This window comes from Cupressus sempervirens, chromosome 9 (genome assembly GCF_028749045.1).
Source record: "Cupressus sempervirens isolate cs-2001-9-10 chromosome 9, ASM2874904v1, whole genome shotgun sequence".
Taxonomy (NCBI): domain Eukaryota; kingdom Viridiplantae; phylum Streptophyta; class Pinopsida; order Cupressales; family Cupressaceae; genus Cupressus; species Cupressus sempervirens.
The window spans coordinates 330,388,772-330,404,162 of record NC_143126.1 but is presented as its reverse complement, the minus strand read 5'-3'; the positions used below and the strand labels follow the sequence as shown (position 1 = coordinate 330,404,162).

Here is a 15,391-nt window from a genome sequence, read left to right as displayed (position 1 = left end):
GGGAGCTTTTTAAGTTCCTATATGATAAGTGGGCATATATTTTGAGGTTGGGTTGTGGAAACTAATGTTGTTGTCTATGTGGTGCTTCCTTAACAAGTCTGCTAGTCCATCAGACTGTGTTACTTTTTGTTTTGGTTCTGTTAAAACTGGTTTAAGTTTAGACTCTTGCCTTGCGAGGCACGTTATGTTGTTTAGTATTTGTTAACAGTTGGTTTTCCATACTATTATGCTGATTATTTTGATGGATGGTTTTGATAACATGTGGCTGCTTAATACCTTCCAGAAACTTGTTTTTGATAGAGGTAGGTCTGTAATTTTGAATTTAAACTTTTACACTCTTGTTGTCGCTAATGTACTTCTCAGAGTGCTATGATTGTACCACAGGCCAGCACCTTCTTGCTGCTGCTTATATCAAAAACAAAGCATTCAGAAAATGTCAAATACGAGCTATTTGGTAAGGTATTCAAAAAGATGCCACTAATTCTTCAAATATTGGGTTAAAGAGTGAATTCTCCAAAAGTATGAAACATGGAAGTTGATAATCTCCAAAGTCACAAACTTTTAGTAAAAGAATATAGATTCCTTGAACATCTAGAAGGCTGCAAAAGACTTTCCTCTACCAAGCTTTACTTGCTCAATGATGGCTCCGCATACCAACATGCAATCAGAGATGGACTGTGTTGAGCCTAAGACCTATTTGATCTCTGGTAAACATCTAAAATAAACATATCTACAAGTACCGTGAATTTAAGGTTGTGAAATATGGTGGATATCACTATTTCCACTGTGAGTTCCCTATTTTCCCTTCACCAAATAAAAATGTGTTCAGATGGTGAAAATTTGTAAACATACAGTACATTCCATAATTTTAAAAATCTAAAAGCAAATGTGAAAAATTATAAAATATAATTTTCTAAATCATGGTAGCTTAAATTTGTGTGGCAGCCGGGATCCTATTTTCTACAGTTGTCTTTGGATTTGATCTGGGTAGCTCTGTGTTTACATAGTCTGGTAGATTTTTTAGAATAAAAAGACAATGTATACATTTATTTTGTTGTTTAATTATTATAAGTTTTAGATTTTATATGAACGATTTGCCATACCCCTACTTATTGTGTTTTTAAATTCCATATACCATTTTCATTATTTATATAAAACACTTTGTACGAAAGTTTCTTGTTTGAATGAAATAAATTGTTAAGGTACGGCCAACCATGATGCCTCTGCTAATTAGTAGCATTCAGCTGGCCTCTAGAACCAACGCTCCTTCAGTTTGGCAGACATTTTACAATAGCATAAGTGTCAGAATATTGAGCTTTTACCAGTTGCAGAACGGAATGATTAAATTATTATAGAAACCAATTTGTATTTGCAAGATTATGAGGTCTAAGCTCCCTCCCTTTCTCGTAATAGGTATCAAATTGAATGCAGAGCGAGATATGAAACGATCACAAAACATGCAGGGAGCTTGCTTACTTACATAGGCCGCATAGAGTTCAATGTTGTTATCCACCATAATATTCCTCAGAAGTTTTTCCCCGCTTGTGACCGAAGCCTCCTCAGTTGGACCTGCCGTAGGCTGCTCACACATAAATAAACAAATGAAAAAAAATTGGGAGGTGAATAAATTGGTAAGGTTTGCATAAATGCTTACCCCAATAAATTCCAATTGGATAGCTGGAGGCTTCTCTTTCTCATTCTCAGGCCCCGGAGATGATATATTGGAAGCGAGAGGCACAAATTCAGGTGGCTTTGAAGGAAATTGAAAGTATCCTCCTCGTCTTAAGCCGCAACGCTGCTTCACAGTGGGGAGTACATTCGTGCTCTGCCATTTCGAAAATGGTGAATGACGCTGCAAAGGAACGGCCATCCCTGCTCAGAAGACGCCACCAATTGGTGAACATGGTTATATCCACGCCGCATAAAGAAAAAATTTAATTACGTGTAAACGCGTATTTAGATGCAAATATTTTACTTTTGGAGAGCTATGAGGGAGAATCAATTCAAATGGGCTTGTTCAAAAATGAAATAATAATAATAATAATAATTAGATGCAAATATTTTATTTTTGGAGAGCTACGAGGGAGAATCAATTCAAATGGGCTTGTTCAAAAATGAAATAATAATAATAATAATAATAATAATAATAATAGTAATAGCGCAATGCACTTACATATTCAAAAATTATAGTCTTTGTGATTTGAAGTACTAGCTTATATATACTTTTATATATATAAAAGTCGAGAGTTATCTTTCTCGAGGCGCCTATTGCACCGAGGGAATTTATGAAAATAGGCTCCTCGAGAAGGATAACTCTCGACTTTTTTTTATATATAAAAATATATATAAGTTAGTAGCAGTCACAACGCACAATTAATAAGCACAATTAATAATGTTATTTGTTTAAGTATATTATATTTGTTTATTTTATTTTTATTTTTTATTTTTCTTAAATATTATTTTCATTTATTAATTTTATTTAATTATTAGAATAAAAAATTAATTCTTAAAAAATATTAAAAATTTGGCACAATGCATTTGAATAATTAATGTTGAACAACTTAATAAAAATGCTAGATTTTGAAAGGGTCAGTATGAATTTTATATTTTTATACATTTTATTATTAGTTTTGATGATTGTTAATAGATAATATGGCATCTAACATATCAATGAGAGCATAAATTTTATACATAATATACATATCAATATCAGCATCAATTTTATAAATATTATTAGTGTTGATGATTATGCATATAAAATGTAAGATCATATATCGTAAGTGTACATTTAAACATGATATTTGACTCTCCAATAGAAGAATCCATTGCCCAAGTAATATGTTGCAAAATTTTAAGCAAATATGTATATAAAAATATATAAAACCACTATAAGATATGATCAAATATAGAAGAAAAATAAATAAATTTAGCACTTATACTTAAATATAGACCAAATAAAGTGAATAGAAATAAAATTAAGTTCACTAATTTTAAAAGTACGAGTCAAAATCAAATTAATATTTGAGGATAATTAGAATAAGTAAATTATATTCATTTATTTTTTGTTTGAAATTATATAATGAATCTTTTAATTTAATAGTTTAAATAAAGAACAATTATCCATAATATTGTCATCAAATATTAAGAGACATTGAGGCAAAAGTAAATATAATTTGTAAGCATAAACTGATATTACTGAATGAATCAGTACAATTATTACTTAAAACATCAAAACAATTAGTTAAGATATAATTATACTTAATAAATTAGTACAATTAATTAACATATATAAAAATAAAATATCATAAAAAAAGATAGGGTTTCTCAAAATAGAATAAATTAAAATGAAGAAAGTTTTCTTTATCATTTATCATTGTATGATGGAGACATTTTTAAAACATGGAATATAGTAGGAAGTGTTACAAACAAAATACTAATGTGTCCAAAAAGACTTCTACAGACATAACATTTAAGAATAACATATCACATTAACTATCTTCAAGGTGCTTAAGTCTATTTTCTTCATCCTTGTGCTTGGAAATTTGTCTACCCTTTTTCATTTTCTCATAACGATCATATGTGAAAGGAGGCATTATTCTCAAACACTGGAGAGATTTTACATGTGAAACAGCCACAAATGTCAATCCTGCTCTTTCTCTTGGTCCTATGTCAATTGTTGCTTTGGGAAGAGTCAATCCCTGAGATTTGTGAATAGTCAATGCCCATGCCAACCTCAACGGCAATTGAAGTGTTCTACCCTTTTGTATTGGTGGTATTGGAATTATCTTTGGATTATGATCTTCGAATGGTAGTCTTGAATAACCATCAAACTCAACCATCACATATGTTGGAGGCTCAGGCGGAGCACTGCCTTGCTTGTAGATAATTTTTCGAATGTATCCAAGAGCCCCATTTACAAGACCAGCCTCTATCTATAGATTTGAAGTTAGCATGACCCTTGAATCATTACAAATTAACAACTCTAGATCAAGCTCATCATTTGAACAGTCATCTATTGTATTCATAGTACCTGCTTTTGATGCAACACAACGTGCAACAGGATGCTTTAATGAATGTAGCATTTTTTTATTATGAGCATGAACATTTTCATTTGTTGAGAACAAATGAACATCATTATCAAATTCAAAATTTGTTGCAACATCTATGTTGATAGAGGTCCTTGACATTAGCAACCTCCAATCATCAATTTGTGGGTTTGCATCTCTTAGATTCGTCAAAAGTTGTCGAAATCTTTGTTGCTCAATATCTTCCCCATCTTGTCTGAATATCTTATCTAATGTGACAACAGTCTTGAATTCTTGCCATAGCAACTTTGCGCGCTTATTACTATCATATGTTGCTCTATCATTGACAAGAGGCAACTGGCCCAAATCTCCCACCAATATTATAGATACACCTGAAATACAATTGAGAAAAATAATTATTTTTAAAACTATGTATTAATTCATATATTTGATTGAAATACAATATATTTCACACATGTGTTAGCTGTTCATGATACAAAAATAGAATCTTTACCTCCAAAGCTTATATGTGTAGATTGTGGGAATGCTTGGCGTAGTCGTGAATCTATATTTTCCAACATGTTTTGACCAATGAAGCTCATTTCATCAATCAAAATATATTTTATATGTAACATTTCTTCTTGAAAACTTGTGATTCTTGCTCCTTCCAGCTGAGAAAAATATCTTATTGGTATCCTCAATTTTGAATGAATTGTAGAAGCTCCTATATTAAATGTTGCAACTCCTGTCGGTGCAAGTAATAGAAGTGGAGAAGGGGAGGGCATTGCTGCATTTTGAAGAGATTGACTAATGGCACCAATTAGATATGATTTTCTTGTTCCTGTTGTTCCTTGAATTATCATAAACAATGGTTCTGCATTTTTATGTCTATGGTAGTGTGTCATGATTATGTTGACTGCCTTTTTTTTTTTCTCACCAAGGGTCGTGTAGTTTATACATTGAGGAATTTCATCATCGATAAGGCATCCATGATTCTTCATGTTACTTATGAAATTGATTGCTCTGGCAGTGTACTCTTCTCCTTGATAATCAATAGACCAATTTGTTTGTCTATCAACGTCTCTTCTTCCCAACATGTCTATTTCTGAGCAATGTATATTTTGACCCTGGTGCAACCTAGATATAATCTCCCATTCATGTTTTGTAGTATTTCTATGAACATCTTGATTTTCTTCAATTTCAGAATCATTTGGGTTTTCAACATTTTTTGCAGACATTGTACGTTGAACATGCCAAGGGTTGTAATTGAATGTCTCCCAATTTTGTATGATAAAGGCATCATCATGACCAATATCCCGTTCCATATCACGAAATGGCTTGTAGAGAAGTAACTCTGATAAACAAAACTCAATCCATTTACCTGACTCACATGAAGGGATAGATACAAACCTTGGAAATACTCTGACAATTGCAACTTTTTCCCTAGGCTCCCATTTGTTGTCTCTTTTTCTCTTAGGATTATATATCCATGATCTAGCTGCATCAATTAATGTAACACCTTCCATATATAATGGCCTTTTTTAATAACCATCAATGAAAGATTTTGTTTGTTCTTCATTGTTCTCTTCATCATTTTCATTTTCATTATTTAGAGTTACAGGTTTGAACATCTCAAGTGAGACATTTAGATTGACAAATCTTCTACTACACTCCACCAATGGAAGCTCTAATAACACATGGCAAGTTTCTTGAGCACCAATGTCTCTCTCTACTATTGTCTCAATTAGAAGCCTCCTATATGCTCATGCTACTAAATCATTTGGATTTTCCATATTGGATAGACGCATGAACATTTGTTGGTATGTTTCTAAGCTTTTCTCTACTTTTGCTGCATACTTGGCGATATATTTTATGACAACATGTTTGGAAAGCACAGGCTGCAAATCTATATTTTCTCTCCACAATTGTAGTATGTGGCGATTATGTGAATTGACTCTATCATCATTTCTCATTGGTTCAAATTTCTTTTCCCCAATTTCCATGTCTTCATATAATTTTGATCCTCCTAGGTTTAATGACCAGGGAGCATTATACCTACACTCCATGTAAGAAATATTATATTAAGCCCTGCCATTTTGTAGTAATTATTTATATATATTTAATTATTCATTGAGATGAAATAATTACCTGCAAACCATGTTTCCCTTTTTTATTCCGTAGGCATGCACCCTCCTTACTAATTGTGTGTCGCTCCACACAGTTTAATATTTCCTCATAATCATGGTCCAAATCCACCTCTGAAAGTTGTCTTGTGTTTTTGAGACATGGATGTTGTTGAAAATTGACCAATGCCTACAAATCAAGGTAAGAAAAAAAATAAGTACAATAATTAATATTACATTACATGAATATATATAAATATTTATTAACATGCCTGTATATTTCGTTGATGAGGATCATTTCTAGGGTTCCATGCATGAACAATGGAGTGAAAATATCTTTCAGCACTTCTTCTTTCCTCCTCATTTGACCAGTCAATTTTATCCACATCAGGTGCTCCTTCGATCCATATGAATCCATGTATGTGCAGGGACCCCCTATGTTGCCATTCATATCTACACCAAAAGTCCTTGACATTCATTCCCTTTTCTAGAATTTCTTTTCAAAACATTGAGTTTCTTAAGTGCATATAGTGTGCGACTATGTGAGGATAGTCAATAATATTTTGTCTTCTCCAATTCTGAGCTTCTCGTGGATCAGTTGGTATTGTTTCTGGCATAAGTGCATGCAAATCAGGCCAATACATATTTGTTGCGCTTAATGTGAAAAATATTGTAGGAGTACCAATTTGATGAAGCAAATCTGTCAATTCTGCACAAGATTTAGTCCAATATGACCATGTTCCCCTTAAAGATGTCCCAAATCGCATTAATTTATTCGCCAGATTAGAGTGGGGTGTTTTTTCCATATATTGTCGCAACTCATGGATGGTACAATGGGCATGTCTTTAAAGCTTCTTTTCACAAACATTGATGATGAGTTTTGTGCATGATGTCTCATTATCATGTTCAACACAAAATATCTAAACCTGGGATGTTTTCCAAAATGATGATCTCTATAACGCATTAGATGTTTCACAAATTCATGAAGATAGACTTGCCACAACCGTGGCTCTAACCAATCACAACTTCCATCAGGAAATAGTGTTGGAAATGCCATATCAAGTAATCCTAATGTGACATATTCATTAATGGGAGATACACCTATACTTGGCCAATCTATCAATGATGTTGGATGCACATCAGGGTTATTGACCCATGCACGAATAAGTTCCATTTCTTTCTGGGCATTAGGTGGTCTTGAAGCCATTGATGTTGTATGATCTATTATATTTTCTTCATTTGACTCCATGATTGGACCAACAAAAACAATCTCATTTGCATCTGAGTCAAATTCCATATTGACTATCTTTAATCTGGCAAAGATATTTTCATCTACATTTCTAGGTAGATCATTGAGAGCATTTTCATTAATTTCGACATCTGAATAAAATTTATCATGCTCTACTTTGTATTTGAGTGCTTTGTAGACACGATCCCTATTCACAGTAAAGTTATAGTTTGTTCCACATTGATCTCTTTGTCTAACAATAATAATTGGCAAATTGTCTATTGTGTGTGGCAATATATTGGAAACATGTTCTATATTTTGTGGGAAACTTATTGTATGCCCTTTATATTTATATTGACCACCTATCGCATGTGTAACTTGAAGTATGGGGCTGACACGTGCAATTAGCATTTCCTCAACTTGGGTCAAGTTCGCAAGCTCCTTAGGTTGTGGCCCTGGATCCATATTATTTAAAGCAGAAAATCTATTGTTTCCCTTTTCTTGTCTACATCTATTGCATACTGGACCTTCTGACGTATGGAACACTTTCATTCGCAAATAGCTTTCCTGACAAATATAACACATATGTGGCATTCTCAAGCTATCCAGTTGTTGTCAAAACTGCATTTGGAATGTATAGAAATTATCCTGAAGAAATTCAGTTGGGTTTTGTATGTTTCTATATTGCCTTGTCCACCTAAATTTATCATGTTTTGGCTTGTAGGATGAGGCGTTTCAGGAACACACTCTATTGTTCTTGAATTTTCATTGTGGTGAATCATTTCCAGAAATGCAGGTAATTATTGAGTGTACCTCTCACTTGATTCAAAATCAACTTCATGTCTCCCTTGTGTTTCAAAATGAGATACTTCATCGGATGTTCGTTGATGAGCAATTCTATCTCTATTTTGTAATTCCAATTCTTGTAACGGCATTTTTGGCCTTCTTCTAGCATAATTTAGTCGTTGAACTTCATTGTTCCTTCTTCTTTCTTCTTCTCTTTCAACTTGTGTCATTTGTTCTCGCCATCGTCTGCGATACTCTCTCTGGTATTCTCTCCGGTATGCTCTTCATTGCTCCATTTGGTATTGTCTTCTTTCTTGATCCGATTGGAAATTCATACTTGATATATTCAATTCTATGAAATAAATTTGTAAGAAAACATTTTAAAAAGTAGTAGATCTAGTAAACTATTTTTTATAAAATTGGTTTAAAATATCGCATAAATTTAGTGGCATTATGTTTCAGATAAGATAGATATTTATTCATTTCTAATTAATATTTGAACAATTCACACATACACATAGAAAGAACTTTTTTTGTGGGTAAGAGAAGAAGATCTACAAATATACTAAATACCAAACAGTCTTGTATGTATAATACTAAATTTATTTGAGAGAAAGGAAAAATAACATTCATTCATCAAAACTGATAAGTCAAACATACAAATTTATTTTTAAAAAATGATAATGTCAAATAATACAACTCCTAGATTTCATTATAGTGATGCAAAAACATGTGGAATTCATCAGTGAGGAAAAGGTTGTTTTCGCCATCCATGTGTTTTATCATAGCGGATGTCTTTCATAAATTCAAAGAACCCAAATGATTTCTTCCATGTGTCATGAATTTCCTTTGTATGTTGTCCCATCTGTAAGATTTGAGAATCTTGGACACCTCGAACATGAAAGCTCACAGTATGAATTTCATCTATAATTTTTTTACAAGACTCAGAAATGATTGTTCCCAATCTATCCAAATAATTTTGAACAATTTGATTTGATTGCACTGAATCATCTACAAGAAGTGGGCTTGTGATAGTGTTTTCAGAATTATTTTGTTGAGCATCCATAGGTAATTTTTTTCTGTTATCTATAATGCAAGGATTAAAAATGGTCAGTATCAAAATGACAAGAATTAAGCTATGCATATATAGCAATAAATTGGTATTTGAAAGAGAAGAATATTTCTTTGATTCTTTCCTATTGACATGTAATTTTATGCATTTAATTTCTTTAACAAAAAACTTATATTTTCTTGATATTATTTATATAATATTGTAATCTTTGATTTAAAAAAATTAATAGTAAAACCTAAATTTAAAATTTTCTTCGATGATTGAAGATAAAGGATGTTTTAATAAATGTACTATTTTTTATTAATTTAAATACACTTAATAATACAATATCTAGTAAAATTATGAATTTTCATTTTTGAATTTTAATAATGAAATTTTATTTTAATAAGATTTCCTTCTTTCCCTCTCCTCTTTTCCTTCTCCCCCCTCTAACTATATCTTTCCCCCAATCTTCCCTCTCCCCCCCTCTCTCTCAAATTATGCTCTAATTATTTCTTTATCTCTGACTCATATCTTCCCCATGTATGTTGTCTATTTCTACCTCGTATCTTCCCCATGTATGTTGTCTATTTCTACCTAATATCTTCCCCCTCTTCTCTCTGTCTAACTAAATTATATAATTAGTTTTAATACATCAATCCAATAGATTAGTATAATTATTTCTTTCTCTCTAACTCATATCTTCCTCATGTATGTTGTCTATTTCTACCTCGTATCTTCCCCATGTATGTTGTTTATTTCTACCTAATATCTTCCCCCTCTTCTCTCTATCTAACTAAATTATATAATTAGTTTCATTACATCAATCCAATATATTCTTATAATATATAGTATTTGCAAAGACAAGAATGAATGAACATATTATTATTTTAGCTTGGACATATTGAAACTCATTTCTCTTATTACTTAAAACAATATATATTTAAAAAGTTTAACATTTTTTCCTATCAAATGTCATAGTATAATTTTTTCCATAGTTCTTCTAAAATATAAATTCATTTTATTTTTTCAATGCAAATTATTAATAATAAGCATACAAATACTCAACTATGAAATCAACCACATCTAATGAAACAATTCTATATTTTTTAAATCATTTTACGTGAATGAAATTACAAGAATAAAAAAGAATTATAATAGGATGGAAAGAAATCTAATATTACTTATAATATTATTTTTATTAAATAGAAACTAAATTATATCATAGAAAAAATTCAAAAAATAAAGAAAATTTGAGATTGTAATAAGAAAAAATAAATTACTTTTGTTTAAAATATAAAATATATAAATTTTAGTAAGTTTCTAAATTAAATTTGATTTTTTATAAGGTTTCTTGTTTCAATTTAGCACTTACTAAACTTTATCTTGTTTTAAATATAAAATATATAAATTTTAGTAAGTTTCTAAATTAAATTTGATTTGTTATAAGGTTTCTTGTTTCAATTTAAAACTTACTAAACTTTATCTTGTTTTAAATATAAAATATATAAATTTTAGTAAGTTTCTAAATTAAATTTGATTTTTTATAAGATTTCTTGTTTCAATTTAGAACTTACTAAACTTCATCAATTATTACTTTTAAAGTTATTCTAGTTATTCTAGCAGTCTCGGCCTAGATGTGGAGAAATTCTATCACTTTCATTTCGAAAAATGCACAGCTTACATGTGAATAAACCGCTACTTTTCTATTGCCAAATCTATGGAAGAGGAGATGTTATTTGCTCATACAGACATCAGTTGCTTCATTATTCTTTACCAGGATGATAATGGCGGTCTCCAGATTCAAGCCAAGGAAGGGGAGTGGTAGAATGTGAAGCTGATCTTGAATTCGGGGGATTCCTTCAAGGTGAGAAATAAACCGACTTAAATTTCATATTTACAAATCAAAATTGAAAATCTACATGAACAGTGAAAAAGATGTGATTGTGTTCAGGCATGGAGCAATGGCAGATACCGCAGAGTAGAGCATTGGGTGGTGTATAAAGGTTGGGCAGATCGATTTTCAGGGCCCTATTTTGTTCGATTTACAGGGGATAAAGAAATTTGGACGCCAGATGAGCTTGTGGATGATGAAAACCCTCAACGCTATAGATGTTTAATCTTTTCAAATTTTGAGAAGGATTATATGAATTGCATGAAGTTGCAAAAGGAAAATCTTCTAGCATTCTTTGAGCAATATGCACTCAACAACCCATGTTTTCTTCTTTGTTAGAGATGAATTGATTAGCCAACTATAATGTACAAAAGATCAGTTAGAAAAATAGAAAGAAATCTACAATGTTTCTAATTGAGTAGAATTTCTATTCTAACAAAGTTTCTAACAAATTTTAAGGAAATTAGGCAGATCTCAAAATAAGAAAAAACCACATAATAAAAGTTTTCAAAATGGAAGAAATCAAAATACATAAGCATACATACCTTTTTAGAATATTGATCAATGTTGTTGCTCAATCCAATGTTCAATAGAAAACAAAATGAGCCCTTGCCATATATATAATGTCCATGGCTGATGGTTCAACTTCAAAAACTTGAAAACGAAAAGCCAAATAATAGTAAGAAAAAGAAAAAGATTTGACATTTCAATCGTCTTCCCTTAACGTAACCAATAATAAATAATAATAGTATATTAAGTTCTTATTCATTTCAATTTAATTGGAATTTCAGCTGGAAGATTTGCATTTTCTGAACAAGAGAGAGTGGATAAATTTAAAAAATGCTACTCCACGTTCCAATGCAAGAGCACATCAACAGAGGCCTGTTGCCATGTGTATCGTATGCATGCACCAACTCTACCATTTCAGCTCAGACTTGGCATAAATAGAAGGAAATTCGAAACATCTGCTTGACTGATTGTGAAGGAGGTATAACTGTTCAGTTACCTGTTAATTTTTTTTAAAATGCTAAATTGTTTACAACGAAATTTGCTCCCATTGTAGAAGCCTCTCGGCTTAATAATTATTGAAATTATTCTTCTATTTTGAATTATTTTTGTTGATCTGATTGTGATAATTTTGCATGACAAATGTGTAAATCTGTTAAACTTGTTTTGAGCAAGTCTTTAAAGAACCATCTTATTGTTATGATAAATAACATATCAATGTAAGACTTTTTAGTGTAAAATTGACAATATCTATATTCTTCTTTTAAAAAGTCATCGATTATTACTTATATAATTTATTTTGTATTAATTAAAAAAATTGTCAAAGTCAAATAATATGTCAATAAATGAAATTTATTAATTTAATAATGTTTAAATCTAATATTTTAAAAATGCACAAGTCAAAACAATATTTTAAAATATTTAACAAACTCGATTATAAAAAGAGTTATTAAGTTAATGAGTGGCATAAAGTTATTGTTAATGAAATGACATCTAGTAATTGCTAAAAGTTAAAGTTATCATCAATAAGTGACATAAAGTGTTATCAATGACAGGACATGACATATATTTTGTATTTTTGTTGAAGGAAATTGATTTTTATCTCTATCAAAATTAGGACAAGCCAATAAAATTAGTAAAAATGTGAATTATAAAACCTTGAAAAACAAAGAAAGGATGTAAACATTTGAAATTTCTTTTAGCTTTTTAAATTCTATCATCTAATTAGTCAATTTAATTGAAAAAAGTGAATCAAATGGATGCAATAACTCCTTTGGCAAGAACTAACAATGTTTCGCATTCTAAGAAAGAAGGAAGAGAATCTAAGTAAGTTGTAATATTAACTTGCCTCATTGGATCTTGATAATCAAATTTGAGGTGTTGTCTAATTGTTTTTCCTCAAATATGTAGTTCAAACTACCTTCCTAGAAATTCCTTGATATAATAAAATTTACATTTTTGCTCTCTACTTAATAGTTGCCTTTGTCATCAAATTAAATTTCTTGATATAATAAGATTTTTTTCAAGTTGGAAAGGTCAAAAGAAGTTTAATAAAATTGTACCCAAATAAATAATATAATTTTGTGTGAAGTTAATGTCTCTTTGTTAATAATTAATCTTTAGTAATTTTGTATAATTGTTATTGTCGTCTCTTTTATAAATTTGATTGAAGAGGCAATTTGACAGGAAATAACAAATAGTTTCTAGTTTCTACATTTTTTTATTTTGTTTTCAATCTGGACCAACGATGGTATTAGAGCATTGGAATTAATCTATGAGCAAAGCTTTTGAAGACTAGAGCATTTCTACAAGAGCAAAATAAAAGAAAAATGATTCACGTAAAATCAATTTGCTTTTTATATAGATTCTACAATTTGATTCTATTGCTAAGTTTTGGCAAGAAAATTTCAACAATTATTTACAATCTATGCAAATTGTATTTATTTTTGGATTCACAATGCAATCTAGTGTTTCATTAATAGGGGAAACATTATCTAGAAAAGGTAATTTGATGGAATGGCATAGAAAAGTGGAAATTACACTTATATTTAATGATTTATGGTCCAAAACATGTGATGGAAATACTCAATCTGCAGAACCAATTGATGCTAAAGAAAAAGAAATATGGCTATATAAAAATTCATAAGCTTTAGCTTTGATAAGGGCTTCTGTTAATGGAGAAGTGTATCAACATATACAGGGATGCACACTTGCCTGTGATGCCCTTCATAAATTGAAAATTATATTTTAGATCCATCTATGAATGAACAAGAAGAAACTCCCTCAAATAATGAGCATGAAATTTTAGAACCATTGGCAACTACTAAAATATCTTTTGTGCAACCAAAATCTTCTCATAAGTGGGAAAAACAAGTCCAACAAACTTTGAAAGAATTAAGACTTGATGAAATAGGAAAAATAGGTACAAGAAGTTCTTACAAGGTGAGGCCTAGAGTCTATTGATGAACTCAATCTTATAAGTGACCTTGAACCAACTTCCTATATTGAACCTAAAAACATTGAAGTTTGGAGGTAGGCTATGCAGGATGAGTTTGATGCACTAATAAAAAAATGGCACATGAGAATTGATTGATCCACCACTTGGTTGTAAGCCTATTGGTTGCAAGTGGATTTTTAGAAATAAATAAAAACACATGGCACACTTGAAAAATATAAAGCCTAACTTGTTGCTAAAGGATATGCTCAAAAAGAAGGAATAGATTTTGATAAAATATTTGCACCCAAAATAAAACAAACCACCATCTGTGCTTTGTTGAGTCTTGCAGCTCAAAATGGGTGAAAAAATCACCAAATGAATGTCAAAACCATGTTCCTAAATGGTGATCTTAAAGAAATAGTCTATATAAATCAACCTAAATGGTATGCAATCAATGGCAAAGAACATCATAAGTTTGGCATGGCTGATTGCAAGCCACTTAGTACTCCTATGGAGAAAAATATTAAACTCACATTAGATGACTCCTTAGCATTGGTTGATGCAATTGTATATAGGAAACTTGTTGGTAGTTTGATCTACGTTACAACCACTCATCTAGATATTGCTTTTGTTGTTGGAGTTCTTCCAATGTTTATGCAACAACCCAAAAAAACTCATTGGTCAGTTGTTAAAAGAATTCTTCAGTATCTACAAGGTACTCAACATTATGGGCTGAAATACTCTAGAAAAAAAGAGTTTTCTATGATTGGCTATTCAGATTCAGATTATGCATGTGACTCAACTAATGGTAAATCTACAACTAGTTTGTTAATGCATCTTGGGTTTGGTGCAATCTCTTGGAAATCTAAAAAACATTTAGTCTCAAATGTCTCTTCTTCTAAAGCTAAATATATGGTAGCCTCTGAAGCAACTCGAGAAATTTTATGGCTCAGACGGAATCTTGAAGACTTGCAAACACCACAGTTTTCCTCAAACCCACTCCTCATTGACAATCAATCTGCTATCAAAATGGCTAAAAATCTAGTATTTCATGATTACACCAAACACATCAACATGAAGTATCATTTGATTTGGCATAATGTAAAAGATGGTAGTATACCTGGCTGAAATATTGTCCTACTGCAAATCAGCCAGTAGATATTTTTACTAAGGCATTGGGTAGAGAAAAGTTTGAAAAGTTAAGAAGAATGCTTGGTTTAATCCCTTCAAATTAAGGAGGGGAGCTAATAATTAATCTTCAAGTTTCTTAAATACCAAATATTAGATTAGGTTTTCTTTAGTATTAGTTTATTTTTTATAGTTTGATTTTAGTTCCAATA

General features: G+C 30.8%; 1 protein-coding gene across 1 annotated transcript in view; it reads right to left on the bottom strand.

Annotated features, from left to right (window-relative positions):
* The window catches only part of LOC149538694 (photosynthetic NDH subunit of subcomplex B 3, chloroplastic-like), a 73,425-nt gene extending 71,489 nt beyond the window's left edge, over positions 1-1,936 (bottom strand). Inside the window, exons 1-2 of the mRNA XM_089800026.1 lie at positions 1,655-1,936; positions 1,481-1,579 (exon numbers count right to left, since the gene is read on the bottom strand). Of these exons, the coding sequence (XP_089656152.1) occupies positions 1,481-1,579; positions 1,655-1,870 (315 nt within the window). The 5' untranslated portion in view covers positions 1,871-1,936. The remainder of the gene's footprint in view (positions 1-1,480; positions 1,580-1,654) is intronic.
* Between the last annotated feature and the right edge of the window lie 13,455 nt (positions 1,937-15,391).